Source organism: Strix uralensis, chromosome 2 (assembly GCF_047716275.1).
Source record: "Strix uralensis isolate ZFMK-TIS-50842 chromosome 2, bStrUra1, whole genome shotgun sequence".
Classification (NCBI taxonomy): domain Eukaryota; kingdom Metazoa; phylum Chordata; class Aves; order Strigiformes; family Strigidae; genus Strix; species Strix uralensis.
The window spans coordinates 76,508,028-76,534,040 of record NC_133973.1 but is presented as its reverse complement, the minus strand read 5'-3'; the positions used below and the strand labels follow the sequence as shown (position 1 = coordinate 76,534,040).

The 26,013-nt window shown below is 45.1% G+C and overlaps 1 protein-coding gene across 3 annotated transcripts in view; it reads right to left on the bottom strand.

The window, feature by feature from the left end:
* FGF14 (fibroblast growth factor 14) overlaps positions 1 to 20,950 on the bottom strand; it is a 420,876-nt gene extending 399,926 nt beyond the window's left edge. For 2 of the 3 annotated variants that reach the window (XM_074859333.1, XM_074859335.1), the window contains exon 1: positions 20,309 to 20,950. In XM_074859333.1, coding sequence (XP_074715434.1) covers positions 20,309 to 20,516 — 208 coding nt within the window. In that variant the 5' untranslated portion in view covers positions 20,517 to 20,950. The remainder of the gene's footprint in view (positions 1 to 20,308) is intronic. The other variant, XM_074859338.1, reaches the window with a different exon arrangement.
* Between the last annotated feature and the right edge of the window lie 5,063 nt (positions 20,951 to 26,013).

Genomic DNA, 26,013 nt, shown 5'->3' with positions numbered 1-26,013 from the left:
TTCTCTCACTGGCATCTCAGCCCCCTGGGGTCAATGTTGAACAGCGTTTCTAACCTGAACCAGGAAACTAGAAAGCCAGTCAAGGAATGCATGTCTGCAGTGAAGATGTTTATTTACATCATATGCCCATGCATTAGCTTCATGCCATGGCTGTAGTCAAGGAACTGGTCTTAAAAGAAAAAAACAGAAATACTAGAAAAAGGAGTGATCTCAATTCTGCAACAAGTAGGATGTGGTTCTTTGTTCCCCCAACTTGTTGATTGCTGAAGTCACCCACACTCAAGCATAAGCAGCCGAAAATTCATCCCAGTCTTTCTGCCTGCATCGAACGTGCTGTGTTCAAGTGATCTGGATATCAACTACATCTAGCTTTGAACAGATGCTCAAAGTGCAGTAGAACAGGTAATATTGCTTCCACTTGTGCAAATATTGTATGTTAGCAACTCTGTGTGAGTCACAGCTCAAATTCTGAGACGAAAGATACTAAAAGCCCTCACCATTCATCTACCTGCTTACATGCACAAGTAGTAGCCATTAGAAGTCACTATTTGTCAAAGATTTGAAACAGCACCCCGTAACTTGTTATTTTAATTTCTGCAACATATAAGAGTAGTGTACACTGTCAACTGATCAGAGGAAATGAGAAAATAGGAGACTCTAACTGCAGTTAACTTCAGTCAACTACCCATTACAGCATAGGAACAAATGAGTGAGGAGCAGGAAGCACCTAACAACACTTCAAAAAAATATTATGAACTGAGGTAGAGTTGTCAATTTTAATCGCTATCTACGTTAAAGCAGAGCACTGCCTTTGTGGTTGTGTCCCATGTGTCATTGGGAATCTGGGAATCAGGTGCCTTTTTAATCAGAATTGCACCACTCCATGTGATATCATAGACAGATTTGTTGTAACTGGAAGAAATGGGGTATTACTCTACATCCTGCAGCCCACAGGTCTGCTTCTAGCCCTCTGGCTACTGCAGAAAGAGCAGAGACATGGCTTTTCCCACCTTGTCAAGAATCAACCTCCTGGACATCCTTCTATGCCCAGAATAGAAGAAAGAAGTTTGTGCCAGCCACACTGCAGGAAAACAAGGGAGAGAAGGAGCTAGGTAAAGCCTTGTCCTTGGTATGCCAAATGCAGAACTAAGTATAATCTTGCCCTTACCATATGAATACCACCACTTAAATGAGTGCACATTATTGTGTGGGGATTTTCTTGAGATGCATCTGGCACAGTCAGCACATATTTTTAGTGCTTTTTTTCAAGAGCATGGCAATACTATGCAGATAAAGCAGAGGCACCCAGTAATAAAATCCCACCCTTTGCCACTGCCCAGTGAGATGCTGAATTTGGACAGAAAGCAGTAAGTACTGTGGGGTCTTGCAATGAAGAACAGTGACTATACAAAACTATTTTAACTGTATGATAACATTATTCTTAATCATTTTTGCCCCTGAAAAGGTATTTCAAGCAAATCAGGTTTCCAATCTTGGTTTTAAAAGTGAAGATGTATATGACCATAACTTCTGTGCCTCCAATCCTATAGCTACTGTGACCTATTTAGTTAATAAGAAAGACAAAGCCATTGATAAGACAAAGGAAGCATTACCTTCCTTTTACCTCTGGAACACTTTCAAAGACCAGTGAAGACTAACAAAAAAATTTACTTAGGATCAAGGTTAGCTAGAGTAAACAGTGAGTAATTACTATCTTTTGAAAGACCTTGCTAAGACGCAAATACTTTCCTTATTTCTTACTTAGGTATTTTCCTATTTATGTAAGTAAAATCATCTTAGGCTAAAATAGTAACAAATAAACCAAATTAAATAGAATTCACTTTTCATCTATTTTTATGCTTATTAAATATGAACATTTTTCTTTAGTTTGTCCAATAAAAATACCCTAAAATCTTTAATTTTATTTCTTAACTGGTTTGCTCTCTTTGACATGCATATGTTTGCTGCCTCTATTAAGGTGCTGTATATGGCTGCATTTTATTGTTTAATTATTTATTACATTAGGCCACTGACCTAACTGGGTCTTCTAGAAAAAACTGTACAGCAGTTAGTGCCAGTTTATAAAGAGATAATCCTTAATAAGTCAATACAGTTTCATCTATTTACACGAGTGACAACTTTGGCCCATCAATCTCAGTGATTCTTGTAACTCCTCAGACTTGCATGTAGGCTATATTTTTCTGTTGTATATATAATACACTATGTGAATGAAAAATATCAGTTCAGACATGAGCTTGTGAACTGCAGGAATTGTCATGTCTGCATATACAATTCTTCAAAGCTGCAGCCTGACACTCAAGAAGGTGGCACAGATCGTGCAGCATGCAGCTTGGTATATACATGATGTATTGTGAGTCGCCTGATACAGTAAAATCAGTCCTTATCTAGGCCTCTTGAGGTACAATAACAGCTAGGAAGAGTCTGAACCTGTAGAGAGGGAGGAAAGGCAATCTGCAACACTTTTGTTCCAATTTCCAAGAGCAGAGAAAAAAAAAAAAAAAAGGTGGGAGGAAATGTACTCAGAAATAATAATTTCTTGGTTTCTGAAGGATAAATAAAACAACTGGGTCATTTGCAGGAACAATTAATCCTAAAGACAGCAAATTTGTACTTGCTTTTTGCTACTAATCCTTGTAACATATTCAAAGGTTAGCATCTTCTCTTGGGTAAAGACTGAGACACAGACAGGGCCTTCAGCCTGCTATTACTGAATTGATACAATTTTTGAATGATTGAGCTCTTCATTAAACCTGTCAAAATACTGAAAGGCATTGGTAAAACTATACAGTTAGGAAAGGCTGGTTAAGAAACTGAATGTTAATATTACCCCTAAAAAATAAACAGGTCAGTTGCACCTTCCATTTTACATTGTTGCTAACCAAATAGATACCATTTATTAAATAAGCATAGGGAAATTTTCTCATCAACACTCATTCATGCCAAGGGCAGTGTTTCCCCTTACTAAAAAGACCTTTGGGCTGGGGTTGAATGCTCCAAACAAAAAGGGCTTTTTTTGTAACACAACTGATATTACAAGACATGACAACTAAACCATGAGCCCGATCCCCCCACTAACATTACACTCTACCTTTAAGAACATTTTGTGATCTGTTAACAGCAGAATGGGAATTTGTATAATGTGTATTAACCTATTTATCTCTCAAGTTATCACTAGACTTTTAAAGAACCAAAATCTAATAGAACTAGCATCCCCTGAAAAATCCTTCATGCTTCTCTGTACATGCCAAACAATGAGATATCAGGGCAGTAATACCAAAATTGACCTGTAAGTGTTCTTTCAGGTCCTTGTACATCCATCATGAATATGACTATTTGGCTCCTGTTTAGACATTGTCTTCTTAAATCCTCATTACAGTATTGCCAAAAATGGAGCATAGTTGAGTGGACACAGCTGAAATGGCTGCTGCATGATGAAGAAGAATCAAAATAAAGGTCATTTTGTAAGTATGTAAGTGGTGTCCATGAGCCTGGAAGAGCAGGAAGGGAGAGGGGTACACAGTGAATACTGTCAGTATAGTACATGGAAGTGCAGGAAGGCTCTCTATAATAAAATTGAAAGTAGCTTTCTTTTTTCACCTTCTCTAGAACAGAAGAATTTCTGGTAATAAGACCCAAAAATTTTGATATCTCAGCTACAAAACCCGAAGCTCATTTGTGGGACATCTGGGTACCAGTGGATTTACTGGCTTTGTTCTTTCCTCCCTCTACTCCACTCATGCAAATCCCTCTGCACACAGGCTGGATGCTACAGAGAGCAGAGCTTGTGCTCTCTCTAGAGAAATTTCAGAAGCCTTTTCCCTTCCCATCTGTTATTCGAATCCATCCTAATTTGTTCTGAGCAGAGCTTGTTCTCAGATGGGCAGGATTTGCCCCCACAGTACCATAAACTCAAAGTTCAACATCTCTTCACTCCTAAAGCAAAGGTTTTTTCCATTATGAAACAGCTTCGCCACGCTGAACCTCCTCAGGCAGCAGGGCCACACTGAACCTCAACAGGTTGGAGGGACACACTGAACCTCATCAGACGGTGAGGCCATATGCCACGCTCCAAGGATGTCAGTAATTGTCACTATGGCACTGGATACCTCCTCTCATCACTGAAGGGAACTGTCTGAGAAAGACCATGATATCTCTTATGGAGCACATCAGAGATGTGTCCCAGTCCTCAGGCTTTTAAAATCCATCAGGATTTAAAATACACGGAAACATACAGTGCTGCTGAGGCCCCACACCACAGCAAAGGATGTGAACTGACAGGAGCTTTGTATTGTACCCATAGAAGTGGAGAGAGTGGTGAGAAAGCCTTGCTCCAAATCCCATCCCCAGATGGAAAAAACTCCCTGCTGGGTGCTGTAAAGCAGAATTTTCACTCTCTCTCTAACAAATTTATCTGAAAGGAAGATGGGGAGAGAGAGCTGAAGGAGGAAGGAAGGGAATAAGCATATGGACTGTAGTAGAAGCCGTGGCACTGGAAAAAGTAATTTTCCCATGCTCGTGTTCTCGGTGAGCTAAGAAGAGAAAATACAGGTTAAAGAGCTCTGTAATGGGATAATCTCTAATTAGGTAGTTATACATCTAGGGGCAAGAGCAGTCCACCCAGTTATCACATGGAATATTATGACAGAGATGGTGTCTTTTAATAGGGCTATTACAGAAAATGTAGGAGCAACGGCTAATTTATGACCTTGAAAATAGTGTGATAACAGTTTGCCCAGTTATGAACAAAACAGAAAAAAGAAGACAGGAATACAAATACACACTGATATAAAATGAGCTTGTAAAAATTGAGTGAAAAATCTTCATCCTTTCAGTATGAAAGCACTGGGTGTGATGAAAGAGCTGGCTCCTCTTGAAGTGCAGGTATGACTTGAGCATGCGAAGTACCACACTCCAGACGCTCCTACTTATTAGCACTAAGACAATTGTTAATGTAGAACTGCTCACCACTAATTTAAACAAATTGTATATAATTGGATCCCATAAGCCCTCAGAAAACACTGCTTCACTACCTCTGCCACCTGACTCAGTGTATTCTCAATTCAAAAGGCTTAGGCACTCACAGAGGGCACCGCAAACAGTGGGGTTAGTGTCATAGAGATTTTTGGCTTAACTGCCCTCTTAGGTCAAACAGCACTGAACTTAAAGCAAGAATTTTTACATTTTGTTTTGGTAATGGACCTTTATTTCATAATTAGTTGAGTGCACTGCAGCCCACTTGGCAGCACGTTACATACTGGCCATTCCACCAGTGCTCTCTCAGCAGCTTTATGAACTCACCATTATATCTAACCTTACAAGAATTAGTATTTTTAGTGATATTCTTGGAAAAGTACTGCTAATATCTACTGATGACACATATTTCTACACTAGGCAGATCCTTCTATACTGGATTAAAAAAAAAAATTTAAAAAATGATAGTACTCTGTCAGGGACTTAGGATACTGGTTTTGCACATCCCCCTCAGGGACAAAACATCAGTGCCATGTATCAGGGGCAAGGAGACTACCAGGTGACCCGCTTACTAATTTATATACTGCAATGTTTGCAGTTTGAACTCTCATTCTCTGATATTCCTTTATTTAGAAGTATTTTTCAAAAGGATTAGAAATTCCTGCCAACTCAGCCTTTCATTTCATATATTTGCTTCGAGGTCCTTCACTGAAGACACACTGAAATCTATTTGTGTAACCCCTGGTTTGTTCTGGTTTCCACTGTTGCCTGTACCTAATAGAGCGATGAAAAAAACAAAAACTTTGAGATTCTGAGAAAAAGCTCAATTCTCTTTAGAGGGAAAACCCAAGAGGACTGTGTCCACATGGGGAGAAAATTGTTGTTCTGTCTCAACCATTCATTTGCTGCTTGTTCTATTTGGTTTCTGTAGACCTAGATTAGTTTCATTATACGTTAATGCCCTTGAATGCAAACTGGGGAAGACATCCTTGTTCTGCAAATTAGTCATTGTAAGTTAAAACAGACGAGAAGATGGAGCAGACTGAGGCTGAGGCTGTAAGGATTATTCAAGTAATAGTAGATTAAGCACAGAACCATTTAATCTGTACAAGAAAATTATTGTCTTCCACAGAAACAGGGGTCTCTTCTTACAGAGACCAAGGACTGGTGGATTAGCAGGAAAGAATTTGAGTATTTAAATTTAGACAGATTTTTAAAATCCAAAGCAGAGTGCCAAGGCCAAAAAAACCTCTTCCTTCTTTTCCTCTGAGGGCAAAGATCACTTCTACCACAAGAATGGTCCCATGCCCTGGCCATGGAGTACATGCTCCTGTTATCCTCCTGTAAAACCCTTCTCTGGAGGGTTGATGACCTAATCTGTCAGTGGAGCACTGCAGCATAAAAAAGAGCAAGGAACTTCCAGAAGAAGGATTAAAGCTGGTGCTTTCAGGTAACATGACAAAAAGAAAGACACTGCAAATGAGGAGATTGGAAGGGGAAAATGAAGAAAGGATATTTTCACTGTTGAAAAGAATCTCAATGCAGTTAGTCTGGCCCAAATTGGCTTAATTGCCATGCTGTGTGAAAAGTCCTAGAAATGTTACATTAATGTGCTACCAACTGAAGAAAGTTTCCAAGATACCTAATAAATTGAGAAGTATTTATACTGAAAGTCATTTACTCCTCTATTGCTAAAAAGATTTTACCAGCTTAGAAGATTTGATTCAACTTCCAAATTTACAGATTGGTTAGAGGGGTTTCAGAAATCCAAGCTCTTCATAACAAACCCACATGCTGACTGCAGACCCCCACTGTGCTTTATTTTAAGGCCACACCAAGCTATGGCCCACCATCAGAACTTTTCACAATTGGCTTTATTGTAGGCAATGAAAACATAAAAACCTCTGTTCTTGTTAAATACAACACCCTTCTTAGTCCCAGATTAAGTAATGATACTTGGGTTTCTTCCGATTTTTAATCTGTAAAGGAACAGTTATTTTAAGGGGTTTTCATGGAATTCATGAAAAGAGCAGAATCTGCTGCTTAAATTCAGTCTGCATTAATCTGCATTAAATGCAAGGATAAATACGCTCTTTGCATCCTCAGAGAAAAGAATCAAGAGATTCCAAGTGCTATAAACTCATTTTCCCTAAAACTATTAAAAAAAACAAACAAACAAACCCAAACTGCTTTATGATTTCTAATTTTCATTAATATAGGCAACGTACATGCAAATATACTGGAGCATACTGTCAGAGTATAAGCCAGATCATCTTAATTCACAGACCATGACCAGATTTAGCCTGCCATAATATTTAAAGCATCAATAATCAGTAAAAATGTTTCTTTACTTATGATCCTCACAACTATATAAAGGAAGATAGGGATTGGTGGTCATGTGGGGACAAATATACACGCTTTCATTAAAGGAAGATCAAGAAGCATGTGCAGCAGCAACTCAGGTCGGTGTCCGTATAGCTCAGGAAATAGCAGATGGGTGTGCAGTAAAACAACAAGTTACTCAGATGACTGATAGTGTTGACCAGTTTCATTGCACACACTCACACAAATGTGATCCCTAGTAAGGTCAGTGAGGAGGAAAGTGAGTACAAGTCAGTGAAGTGGAAGAAAAAGGTTTTATTTAGAGACAGAGGAAACCTCCTGTCCTTCAGTTCTTCCTTACCCTGGAGCTGCATCTTCTTGTCAGAGAGAAGAGAAAGGGGAAATCTGTCACTTTCCCAGCAAGACTGAGCCTCCCTTCCTGTCTGGTTTGTCCTCCTCAGAAATTCATTATGATTCATTCCTTGCAGACTCGGATCTCTGCTGCTCAGCTGCCAGACTTACTCCAAAGACTCTGGTCTCTTTCCTCCACCAGCTTTTCACAAGGTTAACCAAGAGCCCATGGAAAGCCCCCTTCTAGGTGTTCCTTCCTCAAAGGATGAATCTGGGGTTCATCCCTTCTACTGAAGCTCTAACATTTCTTTTGCCTGGCTGGGATGCTGTCATATGCTCTTACTAGTTCAGCTGTGTTCCCATGCTGAGACTGTGGGCACAAGTAAATCACCCTACAAGCAGAGCTTGACCTAACTTTCCTTAGTGGAGGTGAAGGGGGTTTTCTGATCCTCTTTGGCTGTGCTCATACTGCTAAATAAAAGAAGTGCTAGACCCCTGGCCACCCACACTTGTTCCTTAAGTCCCAGGCAGTTTTGAACCACTTCAGCTAGCTGTCTCCAAGCCAAATCTGCTAGGGAGGGTGGTAACTGCAAGTAATGTGGACATGAGCCAGCCAGAGCCATTTGGACTTGGATCAATCCCTGGCCCTTTTTAATTAAGCAATATAAATTCAGTCTTAGGTTCCTGAACAACTAGGAGGAGTTTAAGGTGGGGGAAGGATATCAATGCCAAACTGAAGGTGGACAGTTCTTTCTCACAATTCTTACTTGCCATCTGTTAATGAGAAGAAGAGACTGGCTCTCCATTTGAAGCTACTTTAAGATCTCCAGTATAAGTTTCTTGAAGCAGATTTATGGTGATCTACTAGGTCTGAATGGCACCTAACATTCTTGGCCTATTTGACTGGACTTAATAAGCTATTGGGAGAAAAAGGCAAATTAATATTGAACCTATACTACTCTCCTTCAGAGTGCCTAATGCCTGCAAGTGTGCAAAAATGCCTTTGAAACCTCCTGATAGAGACAAAAGCTATTTAAATCCTTCCAGTGTTGGATACCTCTATCATTTATACCGCCCAGCGCATGGTGTCCGATACAAAGATTTACAAAGCTTAGGACCACAGAAGTACATACACTGCATTTTGAAAGTTGTGTTGTAAATCAGTTTGGGGGGGGGGTGTGGGGTGTGGGGGGGTGAAATAATGCATTTCCACTCACCAGCAGTTACTGTGGCAACTACACTGACTGACTCAGTTTAGCTTGAGGGCCACCCTCGTGAGGAGAGTCGTGTGCCATCTCTGCTGCAGGGGAGCCTGCAGGTGTTAGCCCAGGCAGCTGGAGCATACACAGGGCTCCACATGCCCACACAGGTCCAAAACAGCAAGGGCTGCCAGGCATACTCACACAGACGGCTTGCAGACTGTCCACATGACAGCAGGCCGGCAGGCAGGAGGCACTGGACACTCTGCTTAAGGTCACCCTGGAGGCCACTTCTTCAGAGCTGTACAGTGACAGCTGGTAGACTCATGAGAGTGTGGGAGCACCTTCATTTATAAAAGCAAAGCAACATTTACAAGGATATCTCACCTTTAGCAAGATAGCTATAAATGGAATAAATTGAGAGAAGCTAGACTCTCAAACGTAACTCCCTTAGATGTCCTTGGGAAAGAAACACTTCTAGAAATAGATGTTTTCCATGAAAATGTCCTTAAATTTCAGACCTATTTGCTCTTCAATTGATAAGTAGCTTAAACAATTTCTAAATTCTGCTTGCCTGTAGGACTCTCTATCACTAACCTGTCTAAATGACTAAATTCCTTTAATCCCTTTATTATTTACTTTATAATTTCTTTTGTCATTCTGGTTTTTCATCTCCCTCTGAGAATAAGTGGGAGAGAGAGCATCCCACACTATTCATGTATCATCCACACAGCACTTGAAAAAAATCTCCCATAATGTACTAACATCGCATTCTGACTTACTTTTGTTCGAACTTCATCAGGTTCCACCCCCAAATTCTTAACCTATATATATGACTACAAGAGCTTAGTATTTCTCTTTTCTTCATCTTCCATCTTAAATCTATTAGCAGATACTCTTTTCCGCAGCCAGCTTAGGCCATAGCCACTCCAGCCAGACACTGAAAGCCAAGGAAAACGGGCCTCAGCAAACATAATGAACCCTCATGTTGCTGTTTCTCCTGATATTTTATTAAAAGATTTTAACCTAGCCTGCACAGCTTATGGCTTACTTCTGCTTTGGCTATAAGGTCCTAAACTACTGCCTCTGCTTTCATCCTGATGGCAGCTGGCACAACTAGAATAAAATAATTTTCATCCAGCATCTAAGAGACCATGAAACTAAGTAGCCCTACAGTTAAACTACTGTGATATTCACCTGCATATCCTTAGGTCCTATTATTTTTTCTTATTGTGCTTAAAGACTCTTTTTTTTTAATCGAGAGCACCATATTTACTTAGGTATCTTGAGGAACCCCTTAGATTGTGTTTTCAGTTGTGTATGGCAGTGGTCAAAAACAACATGCATGATGTTGAAGTGCTAAGAAAGCCAATGTCTTCTAAGATACACTTTCACTGAAAACCTTCAATGAGCAGAGACTATCTTCTGTGGCCCACAAATCAGAGGAATCACCTCCACTTCATGTAAGTAATACCCCAGGTACATCATCTCTTATAAACTCCAAAGATGAACTGAAATGAGGAAAGACACTAGAACACAAAATCACAATGACTCCATTCCCACTACCTTGGCGCACATTCCTCCCACCATGAATAAACTCATTGATTTTACCCAGATATATATTACCTAGGAAACTACAACAGCATTGTTTTTTTCCTCTTACACTTTTACAACTCCACAAACATTATCATTAGTCCAGTTCTAAAACAAAATAAGTCCTCCTTCAAAAAAATGTAGGTCTTCAGTACAAACACTACGTAGCAGCATATTTGCTGTAAAACAATCCCATACTGCTTTTAGGCGCCCTGTTCCATGGAAGAAGAGTTCATGCTACAAGTTTCAATGGTAAGAGAATTAATCTCTGACATCTTTCAAAACTTTGTGCAAGTAGGCAGAGCTCAACACTTCAGAACCCAGGGTTTACTAACACAGTCACTGGTTTTGTCACAAATGTCCCTGGTCAGCAGGAATCTTAGAGCATATTGCACTGAAGTGGCATGTTATAATCCTCTCATACAACAATGTCAGAAAACTAGATTATCAAAAGTGAACTCAATCAAAGGTGAACAAGGGGAATCAAAGGTGAGCAAGATTCAGACCACAAGTTTGCTCTGTCTGTACCCTGCTGAAGGTACAGGTATTACATCCACATAGGTTTTGAAATTCTCTGGGAACTCTTCGGCAGGGTACCACAGCCACAGGCTTCAAGGTATTCCAGGACAAGTATGAATTGCTCAGCAATATTATCCAGAAAACTTCCCTGGAAGCTGAGGAGTCCTGCTTTAACAGCAGAATCCCACATAAACCATTTTATCCTCAAGGAACTAATATCCTCGAACAATTCTCAAAACAAATGAAAGGGATAACATTTGTCCTTAGGTCTTCTAAATCCTCTTGCTCATTTTACTGTCTTTTCCTAATCAATCACAGTTGCTTTACTGCCTCTGCATTTATGTACTTCTGCTACTGTTCTGCTACTGTAAATTAGCAGAAAGTGGGAAACAATCACTCATACAGCTCATGCCCAATAAAACAAAGGATAGTCCATCAGCCTACCCTTCATCCATCATAAATATCTATTACATCAGTAATAGCCTGTACAGTTTTTCTGGTCACTGCCACTAGCTAATTATTCAAAGTGGTGGAGAGAACTTAAAAATATCTGAAAGAAATCTAATTAAGGGCTAATTTTCCTCAGAGACCCTAAACCAAAGTAAAAAGGTGAGATGCCTGCACAAGCAGCAGGTGAAAGAACTGAAAGAGATGTGAGAGGCTATAATGGAAGCAACAGCATTTGGGACGGGTGAAGGTCATATTCATGGAGATAAAACAGGTCTGAGTAAAGCCAGGAGACTAGCAAATGTCAGTACTGAAAATCTGTATAACCCTATTTTTTGAGGCAGAAAGTCTCCTTCACATGGGGACAAACATAAAAAAAAAATTATGATGACAAGGGGGTAGAAGAAATCTCTTGGGGGCACAAGGCTTTACAAATTTTAATCCACCTGTTAATGCTTTTTTAAAACATGGAATTTCAGTGAAAGCTAAAAGAGTCCAAGCCACAAAAAACTGCATCTGGGTTTTAGACATCCTGAAGTTAATTTACATCTAAAATCTTGGGCTGATCTCCTAATGGGATAATCTGCCTAAATCATGTTTATGTTCAGTTTCTCAGGGCCTATTAGCAATCTGGATTTGACTTGCAATTTCTAGTTGCAAGAAAATCAGAACTGTAAAGTGTTTTTTTCATATAACAAGCACTATGAATTAATAAGCGCTACTATTAAGTTAACCTTTAATAAGATATTCCTGATAGGATACTCAATTTTATAAGAAACTACTATACTAGCGATCTAACTGATTTTTCCACATCTTTTTCCATATTTTCCACTATATTTTGCACTGGTAGTTCCTGTTCATCTCATTCAGTGTCAGCAAATGTACCTATATTAGCAACGAGTGATATGTGTAGAAACTACTGGGCAACAGCAATGCTCCATAATGCACTTCTCTAATGAGAAGTGTGAACTGGGAACTGTTTAATCTGGACTTTTTTAAAACGTAGCAGGACATGTTTAGGAATACATTTACTGAAAGAGTAACAAGTCTGGCAAAGTTTTCTTCTTTAAACTAACATTTTCAACTCAAACCTCATTAAAGGGCAATGAAATACCTGTATATTTCCTTTGCCAGCATTGGTGAGAACCAAGAGATTTATATGTCAACAGAAGACTTTGCTTTTGTATGCAAGCTCCCTCTCCTATTCAAATCATTCAACACTGGTACAAAATTCTAGTTTTCAGTCACACTAGAGCTTAATTCTTTAAAAGCTTGTTCAAGGGAGCAATATCCCGATTCTTTCCTCAAGAGAAAGGACTTTGTGAAAACATGCCCTTTTCAGGAGATACCTCCTTATCCCATAGGCCTAGAAAATCCATAGGAATGAACTCCTTTTAGCTGGATGAAAGCAGAGCATGCAAAGGGACATGTCAGCTGCTGCCTCATTTTTGTCCTCCAAAGTCAGAAACATCCTGTATCCTCAGCAAAGGCAAGTTATACTGCACTGGAACTGAGATGATAGAAATGCCCAGGATTTTCTGACAGTTCAAGGAAGGAGAAGACACTGTGAAGGAAGTGCTCTTCACCTTATGGATGAGCTAATCACCCCTGAAAAGGTCCCTGTGATCAGTAATCACACACACGGAACAGGAATGGCAGCATTAGCCTCTGTTTTTCAACAGGAAAAGAACCAAGGAGTACCCACTGACAGTCCAAACCCCTCCACACCCTTTCCACACAGCATGTGGTTATGTGGAGCTTGCTGCCACACAAAGTTTTTGATGCCCAAAACATAAACGTTGATTGACAATTAAGGGTGTGTAGCTCCTTCAGATGCTACTAAAAGCAGTGGTCTGAATAAAAGCTCTGACTTAAGACGGTCCAGTGACAGCCGAAAACTGAGAGGACAGATTAGAGGAAGGATCAAACCTAGATCTGACCCATGTCTTCTGTTTTTCTTATACCACCTAATGCCCAGAGCTGGAGACAGGACATGGTCAAGAGCTAAGTCCCGGACATTCTGTATCCTCACTATGTTCTTATCTTTCCAGATGACAAAACTGCATGAAAAAAACGTGGATGACATGATGAATTTTCAGGGAACAGCAAAGTCTATTCCCTTATCAGCTCAGTGAAATACAGACCTTTCGGGAATCTCCTTAAAACAATTTTTGCGTAGAGGATTACAGTTTATTTGTATCACTGTCTGTGAGCGAAAGCCAAAACAATTCCAATGGAATAAAAATGTTTAACCTTAGTTCTATTCTATTATCTGATGGGACCAGGTTAATTTTAATGCCATAAAATGATTAAACCAAGTAATTTCCAAGATACTGCCTTCTGTATGCACACATTAAACTTCCTCAGTGCAATTCCTCATGCTGTTTCCAGTTAAAAGTAAAATAAGCAGGTGTCAGAGTGAAAACACAAAATATGGACATTAAAATTACACCATGAATTTCTGCTAGCAACTGCATGACATTTATTGTCATTTGACCCACGCAACCATCCAATATTAACTCTCAAACTGCTAAAGTGTTGGTGTGTTCAACAGAGTATGTTACCTAAACAAGTGCATTGAATTTTACTGCAGAAGGTGTTACTATTCTGACTTGTGCATTGACTTTTACTGACAATATTATTTTTATGACTTCCCAATGCTGTCTCATCAGCAACTATTTACTTTTGTTGCTACTATTTAATGTGAGTGCTTCTAACAGCATATGCTACAGATACACCAAACCTGCATTTCATTTATCCATTAAAAGCCTTTCACTTAATGATTTTTGAGTTTTTGCACTCAGAAAGATCCTCTTTAAAGTAAGTGTACTCCTGATTTGAGTAACAAGTTTGTTAGTTATTCACACACTATTTACCTTTTCTGCAAAGTATATTAAAAAGAACATGTCACTTACATACATCTTGCTCACTGTGAGTTCAGTCCATCATGGCGTCAAACACCATCAGTTCCCTTTGCAATTATAATTTTCAGTACTTCTGAGGGGCTCAGAACCTCTAAGGAACCACTTCAAGAACACAACAAATTGTGTTTTTAATAGCCAGTCCGAAGATGAATATAGTCCTTTAAGCACTTTATCACATGGTCTCCTATAAAAAGATTTTATTCCCAGTTGCTTCGTTTGTTCTGACGGTAGAAACACACTTTGTGCAAGAAGTGGGCTTGTTCTTAACTAACATGGCCCCAGTTCTGCAAAGTTTATTTCCAGGTACACTTTTTTTCTACTGCATACACAATTTCTGTATGGTGGCAAGTAGCTTTCAGGTACATCAAGCCTTGTGCAACTTTTTTCACAAAAGAGACTGCAAACTTTTAAGATCATTCAATGTTTTATTTCTCAGTAAATTGTTCGGTAAAGTAGTAATTTGTCTCTGAAAAGTTATCATTCACTGAAATGCAAAAAGCAAACAAAAGGACCAACAGCACACTTGTGCCACGTTCAGACATTCCCTGCGATTCTTAACAATCAGGAAAGCAAGGCACAGAGAAATAACAGTGTGTCCAAAATCACAAAAGCCACCTGAAACAGAATTAGGTATAGAAACAAATCACTGCTCCCGAAGTAACGAGGACATCCTCAACGTAACGAAACCTGCTTCAGCAGGACACGGTGCTCACAGGCGCATTTGCCAAATGTCTGTAAACATTCAGCACAGTTTAATTTGCACACAACCACTTCATTTATCCAACCACATGCTAGGCTCACAGCGTTTCATCCTACATGTTGAGTGATTATACAAAAATGTCAGTAGTGACCCCACCAACTACAAAATGACACCTCAGAGTTGGTGTAATGCCTTAATTCCTATTTCTTTAGTTTTATGAAGTCCTCTTGAAAAAACAGTTTCCAGCTTCAGACAACTCTCTCCAGATTATATTTTTACAGGCAGTTACTGGACAGAACAGCTTCGCAAAGGGACAAATTCTGAATGTCTAAATCACTCATCTAAATTTAAAATAATTTGAAGGAATTTTAGCTCAAAATTAATATACTTAACATAATCAAAGCAGGTAAGTAGAATAAATATCAAACTCAAACGAAAACTGCACACATATAAAATATTTAAACCAATGATATGTGTAAATACATTTTTCATATTTTCCCTAAGCCTAAACCATCCTTTGTATATTTGAATTCATTTATAAATGGCCCATCATTAGGAAACATCGAACTAGGTGCAAGCATTTTATCACAGTAGGGAGATGCATGAGCAGGCATAAATTTCACCCCTTAACAAGTAGAATATGCAATTTAATTTGATCAAGAATAATTAAATTTGTATAAATTAAGGAAATGTATTCCATAAATGACAAAACTTCAGCAGGTGAAATACATGTAAATAGGCAATTTTACATCTGAGTGAGAGAAACACACCGCAGCTTGATTAACAGTATAGGAGTTACAGTATTTAGGCAGTCAGAGCTGCTTTTCAGACCTACGTGAAAGCAACTTCAAGGACCCAATCCTGCAACTCTTACTGAGACAAAACACCTTTTGTCTTTTGGTGGGAGGTTTGTTTTCTATGAGTAAGGAAGGCAGTGGGGAGGACAAATTTTCTTAGAATTCAGATAAAAACACACACTACACATTTTATGGGCAGGACCCAAGCTTCCGTTTCAAACAGAAGCTGGAATGGCTCTGCTTAGAAACTTTTCCAAAATTATAAGTGACCATGAAAGAACAGTCTGACTATTTTATGGAGAAGGAGTTTAACAAGGGACTATGCAGAGATCCCAGTTCAGCCACAGCCTGTATTTCAGATGTTCTTCATTTTAAATAGGTTTTGTATTTGAGATTGATATGGGACCGATACTAACAGAAACCAAATTTCTCTGTCATCAGCAACATATTTATAGTAATGCCAATTTCCATCTACTCTTCTGTCAACATCCCTGACTGAGTTGGAGAGATGCCTCTCCTTGGAGGTAAATGGAGAGGAAACCTGATCCATCCTCTGTCTGCGGGGCTGCCACCAGGAGTGAAATGTGATAGCAATTCCTGCCATGGGGACCTCTAGCACTCCAGCCAACTAACTCATCTCCCTTCATCTCCCATCTCTAACAGCTGTCATTTGGTGAAAAAAACTATTCACTTGCTCTATTTGCTTCAAAAAACATCCAGAGATACTCTCCTTCCCCATTTCCCCTCGAGCCCCAAATACTCCCCATGGCTTAGCCATTCCCTGAGTGAACACACACAGTTTAGAGCCTGGTGCCAGGGTGGCATCTTATCATTACAAGCCCTGGCTCAGGCCTTATGGTTCCGAGCAACTTTTAACTCTTTGTGAGTCTCTTTTGTCTCACTTTGTGAAGTCCTCTCTGTATGTATGACAGGCCGGTAGGGCAGAGTTAGATGGAAATAATAAACTTACAAAAGCAAGTAAGGCCCAGGGAACCTAATGCATTGCAAAAGTTTTCATGCTGGACAGGATGCTGAAGATATGTGGGGCTTCATTAATTTTTGTACTATTAAACTCAGCATAACTCAAAAAAAAATCAATCGGTGCAAACAAAGCCACATCTATTGATTCTCAAAGTTTGTCTCCTTATGAAGAAATGTAAAGAGGTAAATAACTGTAGCAATCAAAGGCAGCTCCTCTTTCTGGAATATCAAATTTGAAACAAATTTCATCATAACAAAACTATTACCAAATAAAAAACAAAGACTCCTGATGCAACCCTGCCAGACACTTGCACACACCCCACCAGACACCCCATACCTCCCTGCCCCGCTCGCCCCTCGCTCCAGAGCTCTGCTTGGTGCCTGTAAACCCGGGGGGCCAGCTGGGGCCCCCGGGATGACAGAGGAACCCCGGGAGGAGGTAATCGCTGGGAGGGGGGGCTGCAGCCAGCGGTGGAGAGGAAACGTAAAGCAGAGAACATCTGGAAAGGAGCCACTCAGTCCCGTTTCTGGAAAAAGACCAGCTGTTGGACAAAAAAAAAGTGCAGCAGGCCGAAAATAGCTAAATAAACGGAAATTACAGCCAGCGTTAGCTGCCTAACCTGCTCGATTTTCCGCACGGTTGGCTCAGCGGCAGCTGCTCGCTCGTGTGGTGCCTTTTGAGACCAAAAATCCCGGCAGCTCCTGAAAAGTTTGGCGGGCAAAGGGGGCCGGGGGAGGGCCGGGCAGGGGCATGGGGGGGGGTGTAGCGGAGCCCCGTGCCGCAGCGGGGACGGGGCTCCCCGGCTCCCGCGGGCGGAGCTGCCCGCAGGGGAGGAGCCCCACGGCCCGGGGCGGCGGGCGAGGCAGGGCATCACGGCACCGGCTCTCCAGCGGGCGGCCCCAGCCGAGATGGAGACGATCTGCCCCCAGAGCAACCGCGCCTGCGACCGATCTAATCCCGCCAAGCGGGTGATCGCCTCCCCCCCAACCCCGCCCCCGACAGTTTAGCTCGCCGCAGCTGAGCGCTCCCGGGAAGGGGCTGTCAGGACGGGGCATGCGGCTCGGCTGGGCTCGGCGTCCCGGCTCCTCCGCCGGGATCCCGGAGGACCGGAGCAGAGCGGCGCAAACTGCGCGGGGCAGGGAGACAGACCGCGGACCTGCCCGGCGGGAGGGGGCACCCGCAAGCCGCCACCGCAGCTCTCCCGCCGCCCTGTGTCCCCCTGGTCTCCGCCGCAGCGGGGGGCAGCGACTCCCCAGACCGGCCCCCAGGGTTTCTCTCCCCTCGGCAGTTTGGCTCAGCCCTCCCCAGGCAGGGGGGCGGTGGCAGGGGGGTGCAGTGCCACTCCTGCCACCAAAACCCGCTCGTCCCGTGGAGGGGGGCGTAAGTGCGGCAAAGTCCCTGAGGAGGGGGAAAGGTGTGCTGCTGTACCTGCCCCTCCGAGGGACACGTCTCGGCTTCAGGGGGCCATTTCGTTACCAGCCTCCCCTCCACAGGGAAAGGACACGGGCCTTTGGTGGAGGGGGGAAGGATTATACGCCTCTCCCCCCTCCGATATGCAAACTGAAAGGTCTAGAAACCACCAGCCCCCCAAGCCCTTCCTCCGGAGCATCGTTTCTCGCCTAAAGCATCACGGCGGGGCAGCCTGCCTCCCCCGGGGGGCGGTCGGCGGCAGCGGGCAGGGCAGCGGGCAGGGCAGCGGGCAGGGCAGCAGGCAGAGCCACGCCGCCGCTCTGCTTTCCCCCTGCGGTCACGGCCGCTTCATGCACGGCCCGGGCAGGAGGAGACGGGGCGTCCCCAGGGGCTGCGAAAAGGTGGCCGGCTGCCCTGCCCCATCCCGCCCCGGGGCGGGGGGGAGCGGGAGGGCACACAGTTTGGAAGTTGCCCCCCGCCGGGGGAGGTGGCTCGCTGCAGTGCCAAGGGGCGAGGGAAGAAAAGGGCACTTTGCGGGAGACCGAGCGCAGCCTCCGGCGGGGCATTTCGGCCTCTCGCATGCTGAGAAGTGTCTGCTCTTCGCTGCTGCGGCAGCGGCGGGGAGGAAAGGGGCGAGAGGAGCTGGCAAACGAGAGCGAGAGGGGGGAAGAGCTAAAAATCTGCCGAGGTGCCCACCTCGACTCTCTGCACCGGCCCTGAGCTGGGCAAAGCAGGAGCCGGCACCTCGGCTGCCGGAGCGGAGAGGGGTGCGGGCTGCCAGGGCTGCTGCTTGTTGATGTTGGGGTGTCAGAGAGGCAAGGAGAGCCTATGATCTACTACACTGCAGTGCCAGCGTCAGGAGCCTCCTCGCTCGGGAGCTGCCACTGCAGGGCAGCCGGCACTCGCCCACACCAGCGCGCACACCCGGCATCCCTCCCCGGGCAGCCCGGGCTCCAGCCGCTCTCGCCTCCCCAGGCGCGCCAGGGCTTGCAGACAGCCGGGGGGAGCCCGCACGGCGGCGGGAGGGGGCCGGGGCCCGGTGTGAGGGGGGCGGGGAGCGCCGGTATTTCCCCTGAAAGGCTCCCCGCTCCCCCGCCCGCCGAGCGTCCCTTCTCGCCCACCGCGCTCGCCCAGCCGCGGGCTTGGCCGCCCGGCCGCCCCGAGCAAGAGGGACGCAACAGCGGCAGCGTGACCCCCCCCCACCCCCCCCCCCCCCCCTCGGGACCGGGCTTTTGCATTTCTTATGTAATGTACTGCAAGTTTCCCCCTCGGAGCCGGGCTGAACCGAAGCGCATGATCCCGGCTGCCGGGCAGACATGGAGACGCACGCACAGAGAGGGGTCAGCCCGGTGGGGGGGGGGGGGGGGGGAGGGGGGCGCTGGGCATAGCTGGCTAAGCTGCCGTCTGGGCACAAGCCCCAAGAGAGCGTCCACCCCCCTTCCTCACGCCCCTCTCCGCCTTCCCGGCCTAGAGTCCCGGGGGGTGAGTGACAAGGGGGGAGCCCCCAGGCCGGGGGCGGGGGGTACCGGGCTTGACTTCAGAAAGCCGAGCGAGGCGGGTGGGGGGGTGTGTGGGAGGGGGGTGACATACTGCAAGCTAATCAGAAAGTGCTGTGCAGGACCTGAGCCCCGCACACTCACCCACCGCAGGCAGGGCCGGCTCACACCAGCACGGGAGACCCGGGCTCCCCTTCCCAAAACTGACTGGGGGTGTTCACGGGGGGCTCGCATCGGGGACGGGAGCGGGTGGAGGCGGGGTGGGGGCTCTACCGGCTTCCCCTCCAAAAAGGTAGCGGTATAAAAGTTTCCTCCTTGGAAATAGCACATAGGAACTAGGAGATGCAGGCTGGGCTAGGGTCGCCTTTGAGATATTTTTTTTTTCTTTTCCGTGGTGACAGTGGCTGAAGCTAATCCAAACCGCTCCTTGCTTATTCATACACATATGCACATGCATGTCCGTGCTGGCCTCGTTACATTTCCCCCTCTCCCCTCAGCAGGATTGCAGATCTACCTCGGCGAGCAACAGACAGGGTAGCATAAAGGAAAAACAACGCAGTGCAATGGATTGCTTACCAGTTTGGTTCTTGTTTTTCTTAAGACTCTTGCCACAAAGACACTGCAGCATATGCGATCCTTTGCTGAAAATGTTCCAAAGAAACCACATTGATTTGGGCGAAAAGCAATCCAGCAGCTTATACACCCTGAGAAAGAAGAGATCCTTGTGGTTGCATAATAATAAATTGAGACCAGTTCTCCTGAAGAGGGGCACCAGTTTTATCATAGAAAAAACGATTATATTCCGATCTTCTCCCAGTTTTTTTTCCTCACGTGGTATATTTCTTTGAGACTTTTCAACGGATGCTTTTTTTTCAGCCAGGCTGAATGGTTATTCCCCCTAGATCAACATTGGATTATAACCAAAAGCGTGGAGAGGAAAGAAAAGAAATCCCTTTTTTTTTTCAGCCTGCAGCCAAACGAAAAGTAAGGTAGTGAAATCCCAGCCGAGGCCAAAACCTCATCAGAGACACCGGCAAAACGCGGAAGGAAGATCCCCGGAGAGAAAACCATAGCCTGGTACTTGACTGCTAGGAGGATGGGTGGATCCGCAGAACAAAAGCCACGGCAGGATCCATCCTACGGAACGACTGCCATTGTGCAGCCCCGCGGCGGGAGAGCGCACCACCAGCACCCGCCGAAGCCCGGCTGAGGCGCAGAGACCGCTGCCGGCCGCGGGCGCGGACCCCGCCCGCAGCCCCCGCCGATGCCCCGCAGCCCCCGCCGCCGCCGCCGCCCCGCGACGCCGCCGCCCGCCCTCGCCCGCGCGGGCCGTTCGCTCCCGGCCGCGGCTGCCGCTGCGCCCCGCACCGCCGCGCAGGAGGCAGCACCCGCAGCCTCGGCGCCCAGTCGCCGGCGGGCGCCGGCGGGGGGGGGCGGGGAGGAGCCGCCGAACCCCGCCGGCCCCGGTCGCCGTCACGTACCCACGTGCGGCCCGGCCCGGCCCGGCGCCGCCGGTGTACGGAGAGGGGGCACACACACACCGGCGGGCCGCCCCAAAGGTGCCCCACAGGCCGCTGACCGCGGGCCCCGGCCGCCACCCCCCCCTCCCCCCCCGAAGCGTCCTGACCCCCGAAATCTGGCCCTCCCCCCAAGGCTGGCTTTTGCCCCGCGCGGTCGTGCCGTGGTCTCAAAGGACGGGAATGGCCCAAGCAGCCGCGAGCCGCATAAATCGGCCTGGAAACGGCGTTCCTGGCTGCTGTCCCCGCCGGCGTCGTGCCTTAAAAAGCGTCCGGGTGGGGTCTGGGGATTGCCCCGGCGGAGGGAAGGGCCGGCTGTTTCATGTGGGGGGTGACACCGTGCTCCGTGGAGTCCTGGGCCCTCACTGGGGTTCCCAAGCTCCGCTTGGGGTTGGGACCGGCGCTGTTTAACATCTTTGTTGGAGACATGGACAGCGGGATTGAGCGCACCCTCAGCAAGTTTGCGGATTACAGCAAGCTGTGTGGTGTAGTTGACACGCTGGAGAGAAGGGATGTGCCATCCAGAGGGACCTGGACAGGCTGGAGAGGTGGGACCATGCAAACCTCATGGAGTTCAACAAGACCAAGGGCAAGGTCCTGCACGTGGGTCAGAGCAATCCCAAGCACAAATACAGGCTGGGAGATGAGTGGGTTGAGAGCAGCCCTGTGGAGAAGGATGTGGGGGTATTAGTGGATGGAAAACTGACTATGAGCCAGCAACGTGTGCTCACAGCCCAGAAAGGCAACCATATCATGGGCTGCATCAAGAGAAGCATGACCAGCAGGTCAAGGGAGGTAATTGTCCCCCTCTGCTCTCGTGAGACCCCACCTGGAGTACTGTGTCCAGCTCTGGGACCTCCAACATAAGAAAAACATGGACATGCCCGAGCAGGTCCAGAGGAGGCCACGAAGATGATCAGGGAGCTGGAGCACCTCCCTTATGAGGACAGGCTGAGAGAGTTGGGATTGTTCAGCCTGCAGAAGAGAAGGCTCCAGGGAGACCTTACAGCGGCCTTCCAGTACTTAATGGGGGCTGACAGAAAAGATGGGGAGGGGGACCCTTTATCAGGGAGTGTAGTGATAGGATGAGGGGTAACGGTTTTAAACTGAAAGAGGGTAGATTTAGATTAGATATAAGGAAGAAATTCTTTACTGTGAGGGTGGTGAGCCACTGGAACAGGTTGCCTGGAGAAGTTGTGTCTCCCCCCTCCCTGGCAGTGTTCAAGGCCAGGCTGGACGGGGCTTTGAGCAACCTGGTGTAGTGGAAGGTGTCCCTGCCCATGGCAGGGGGGTTGGAACTAGATGATCTTTAAGGTCCCTTCCAACCCAAACCATTTTATGATTCTATCAAATACCTACAGAAGCAAGGCTAAAATAACCCTACAAAGCACCTGCTGCACCACTGAGGTGACAGGTCCACAGGCAGACAGACCAGCTCCTGAGCAGTGCTACTCACTGCTCCCCATAGTCCCACCCAGGGAGCACTGCCCTTTCATCAGTCCTGCCCCGACTCTGTGGGAGGGCTGTGCCGAACAGGCCCGCAGTGGTTGCACCCATGCGTGGCAGTGGTGGCACTGGAAGAGCTGGACGCTGACGCCCATGTTCTCTCCCTCCCCTTTAGATGCTCTGCTGGACTCTGTGGATACTGGAAGGTGTCAGAAGCGATGGGACAGAGAGCATGAATAAATGAGGAAAAAGATGAGGAAGTAGTAGTAGAAAGGAGCTGCTGAGAAGAAGGTGGTGGAAGGAGAAAACAGAGTTGGTAGCAGTGGGACAGTGAACAGCTTGCTCTCCTCTCATTGCCAAAGTCGTCTATATCCACCTTCATGATCATCTTTACCTCTTTGGACAAAGGTTCGCTCTTTGACCATTTACTTTTTCCAGTAACAGAGTACAAAATAAAAGTACCAGGACACTGTTTTCACCTATGACATTTCTATTCATATTTGCATTCATTCAGACGTGGTCAGATGTTGGCGTTTTCTCCTGAAGCCATGGAAGCTGCCGTTGCTCCAGGAAGTGTAAGACTAAAGTATGAAAAATGCAGAGGTTTGTGTGTGTGCTTTTCCTGCCCTGCCAGGATCTCTGTCTGGTTACCAACGTTTGGGAAACTCTTATGGTAAATGTTTGATCAGCACACCAACAAAAGTGCTGGGAACTGAAAATTTCCAATAGTTTTAATTTCGGTGACATTCTGGATTTATACATATAGATTAACTGCTTGGTTGCCAGATCCTCATCTACATGATATTCAAACATCATTACCTTGTTTTATAGAGCTGAAGAATGATGCACAGGAATAAAGGGCTGCATCCCAAGAAGTGGCTCATGGAGTCTGCAGCACATTGTGGGGGCAGATGTCAGTGCCTACCTCTCAGCATCCAAGTTTGTAAAAATAAAAATAAGCAAAACTTGATTGATAAAATTTAAGAAAAGTTAGAGAGTGAGGCAAAGGTCACAGAAGTTAATGCTAGGGAGTGGCTTGGTCCCTTGTCCCATCCCCTTGGCTGTGCTGCCTGTTGAGCTAACGAACTGTCCTTCCTGGCATGCAGACATTACACAGGCTTCTGGGAAGGCGAGCTGGCTCGGCCACCTTGCAGCCAGCTGGCTGGGAGTTCTCAGCAGCCCTAGTGCTATTCATTGTAGCTCATATGTCACGGCTCCGTACAGACATAAAATTGATCTAGAGTCTTCCCAAAATATCTGAGGTCTGCGTCTATCTTCCCTTGACCACAAGAGCCAACATTATATAGCTGGGAACAGTCTGTGATCTGTAGAAAACAAAAAGTCATTTACAAGCTTTCCACCCAAGTAATTGGTTTATATACCTCCCTCAGGCTAGCATGTAACTCCCTACTTTCTAAATGAAAGTAAAACTTCTCTTTAGCATCTCACCATCATTCACATGTCAGGAATTGTGGCTACAGAACTGAAGGAGGCTGGTGGTTCTGATGGTGATGTATGATTTAAGGTTTACCAGAGTTAGAACAGAAGCAGAAACTCTGTATCTCAACTAGAAAACTAACATTCACCTTGCCTGTCTGGTAACTTACTGCCCTTGAAGAGGTCCCCAAAACCTGGCAGGCTTGCAGAGAAATACCTGAGCAAGGGCAGGAATTTATTCAGAAATCCTCTTTATGCAGAGTCAAAGTCACAGAAAGATTAGCCTGTCAAAAGAAGAGTTGACCTAATGTGGAAAAAAACAGAGGAAGTATTTTCTTCTCAGGCGAAATATGTATAACAACCTTAAAAAGTCTAAAACATATACTTAGACCTATTAGCCTAAGTATAAATTATCCTTTTCAACACTTTAATTAATTTATAAATGGCCTATCATTAACTGACACTGAACTAGGTGTAAGCATTTTATCACAGTAGGAGGATTCATGAACAAAAATAAATTTCATACCTTACTGCATACAATGTGCAAGCGAACAAATCAAAAAATGACCTGGGTAAAGAGAAGGAAACATTCCCTCAAGGGTTCTTATCTGTCTTAGGACCATGGAATAAGACGACTTTACTTGAAGAGGTATATATGCAGAAAAGGTGGGCAGACCTGTGGAAGAAAATGTCATCTACATAGCCCTTGTAAGTCAAGAGGAGTGAAAAATCAACAGGTGATACTTTGTTCAGCTCTTCCTCCAAGGATTTCAGGTTCCTGTTTTGGGGGAAGGGGAGAAAGCAGCAGTGGAGTATTCTGGTCACTCAGGCTGTACCAAGAAGACCTCTGATTGATAGATATTATTGCAGGTTTGGGACATAGGAAGAACATAAAAGGAAAGGCCCCTTGCTTTTATAGCATGCCACCAAGAGTCCCTGTCTTCTGGATCAAAGAGAAAAAGTCATTACCCAGGTACTCCATGTGGCAGGCCAGGGTGGTGGTGATAGAGGAGTCAAATCCCAGGTAACCCATCCTCAGGAGGTGGTGTCATCAGTGGACTCATTTTAATGCGAGGAAAATTCAGCAAAGCCTTGTTCTGGTAGTCCTTTAAGAACAGTGACAGTTTTCCCAAGATGTCAAAGCGCTACCATATAAGCACCTTGTATATCAGTCAGTAAGACTGTGGAATGAATAACCCACTCAACTCAAAGTTTCGGTATACGTTGACTGCAAGAGTAAATTAGAAAAGGTTAGCTGTTTACACAACAACCATAAGCTCATTTGTCTTCTAAACTACAGAGCCTGCATAATTCCCATATAGCCTAAAAAATACAAAGATGGTAGCTACCATTTAGCGAGACTGAGCCTGCAGAACAAGACATGCAGACGTCTACCTGCAAACTAGATGGTTATGCTCCATTATAGTCCATGAAGATCTGGAACTTGATTTGACTGCTGAAACTTAGACACCTAGAGCCATCTGAGACTTCCTAGGATATCTTCCAAGATGAGGCATGGCAGATATGATTCTGGATCTATGCAAGACCCAGGACCTTATGCAGCTGCTGGTGGAGGCCACACAGTACATCCTAAAGCATCTCAAAAGGACAATGATGGCTATCTATGTGTAGGCAACTGTACAGAGCTTCTAAATCCCTATTGATTACACTAGAGCTTAGATACTCAGCTCACGGGTTTACACATACACAGATAATTCAGTTTAGGCATCTTACCCACAAGTTGTATCTCAAGCTAAATGTTTATAACTGTGGACTCTTGGCGTCCTTGAAGACAGCTAGTTCGGAAACCCTCTTCATCTTTTCCTCTTCTATGCTGGGGGTAGTGTCTAGAGGAGTAGATGAGGCCGAACTCTTCATCAT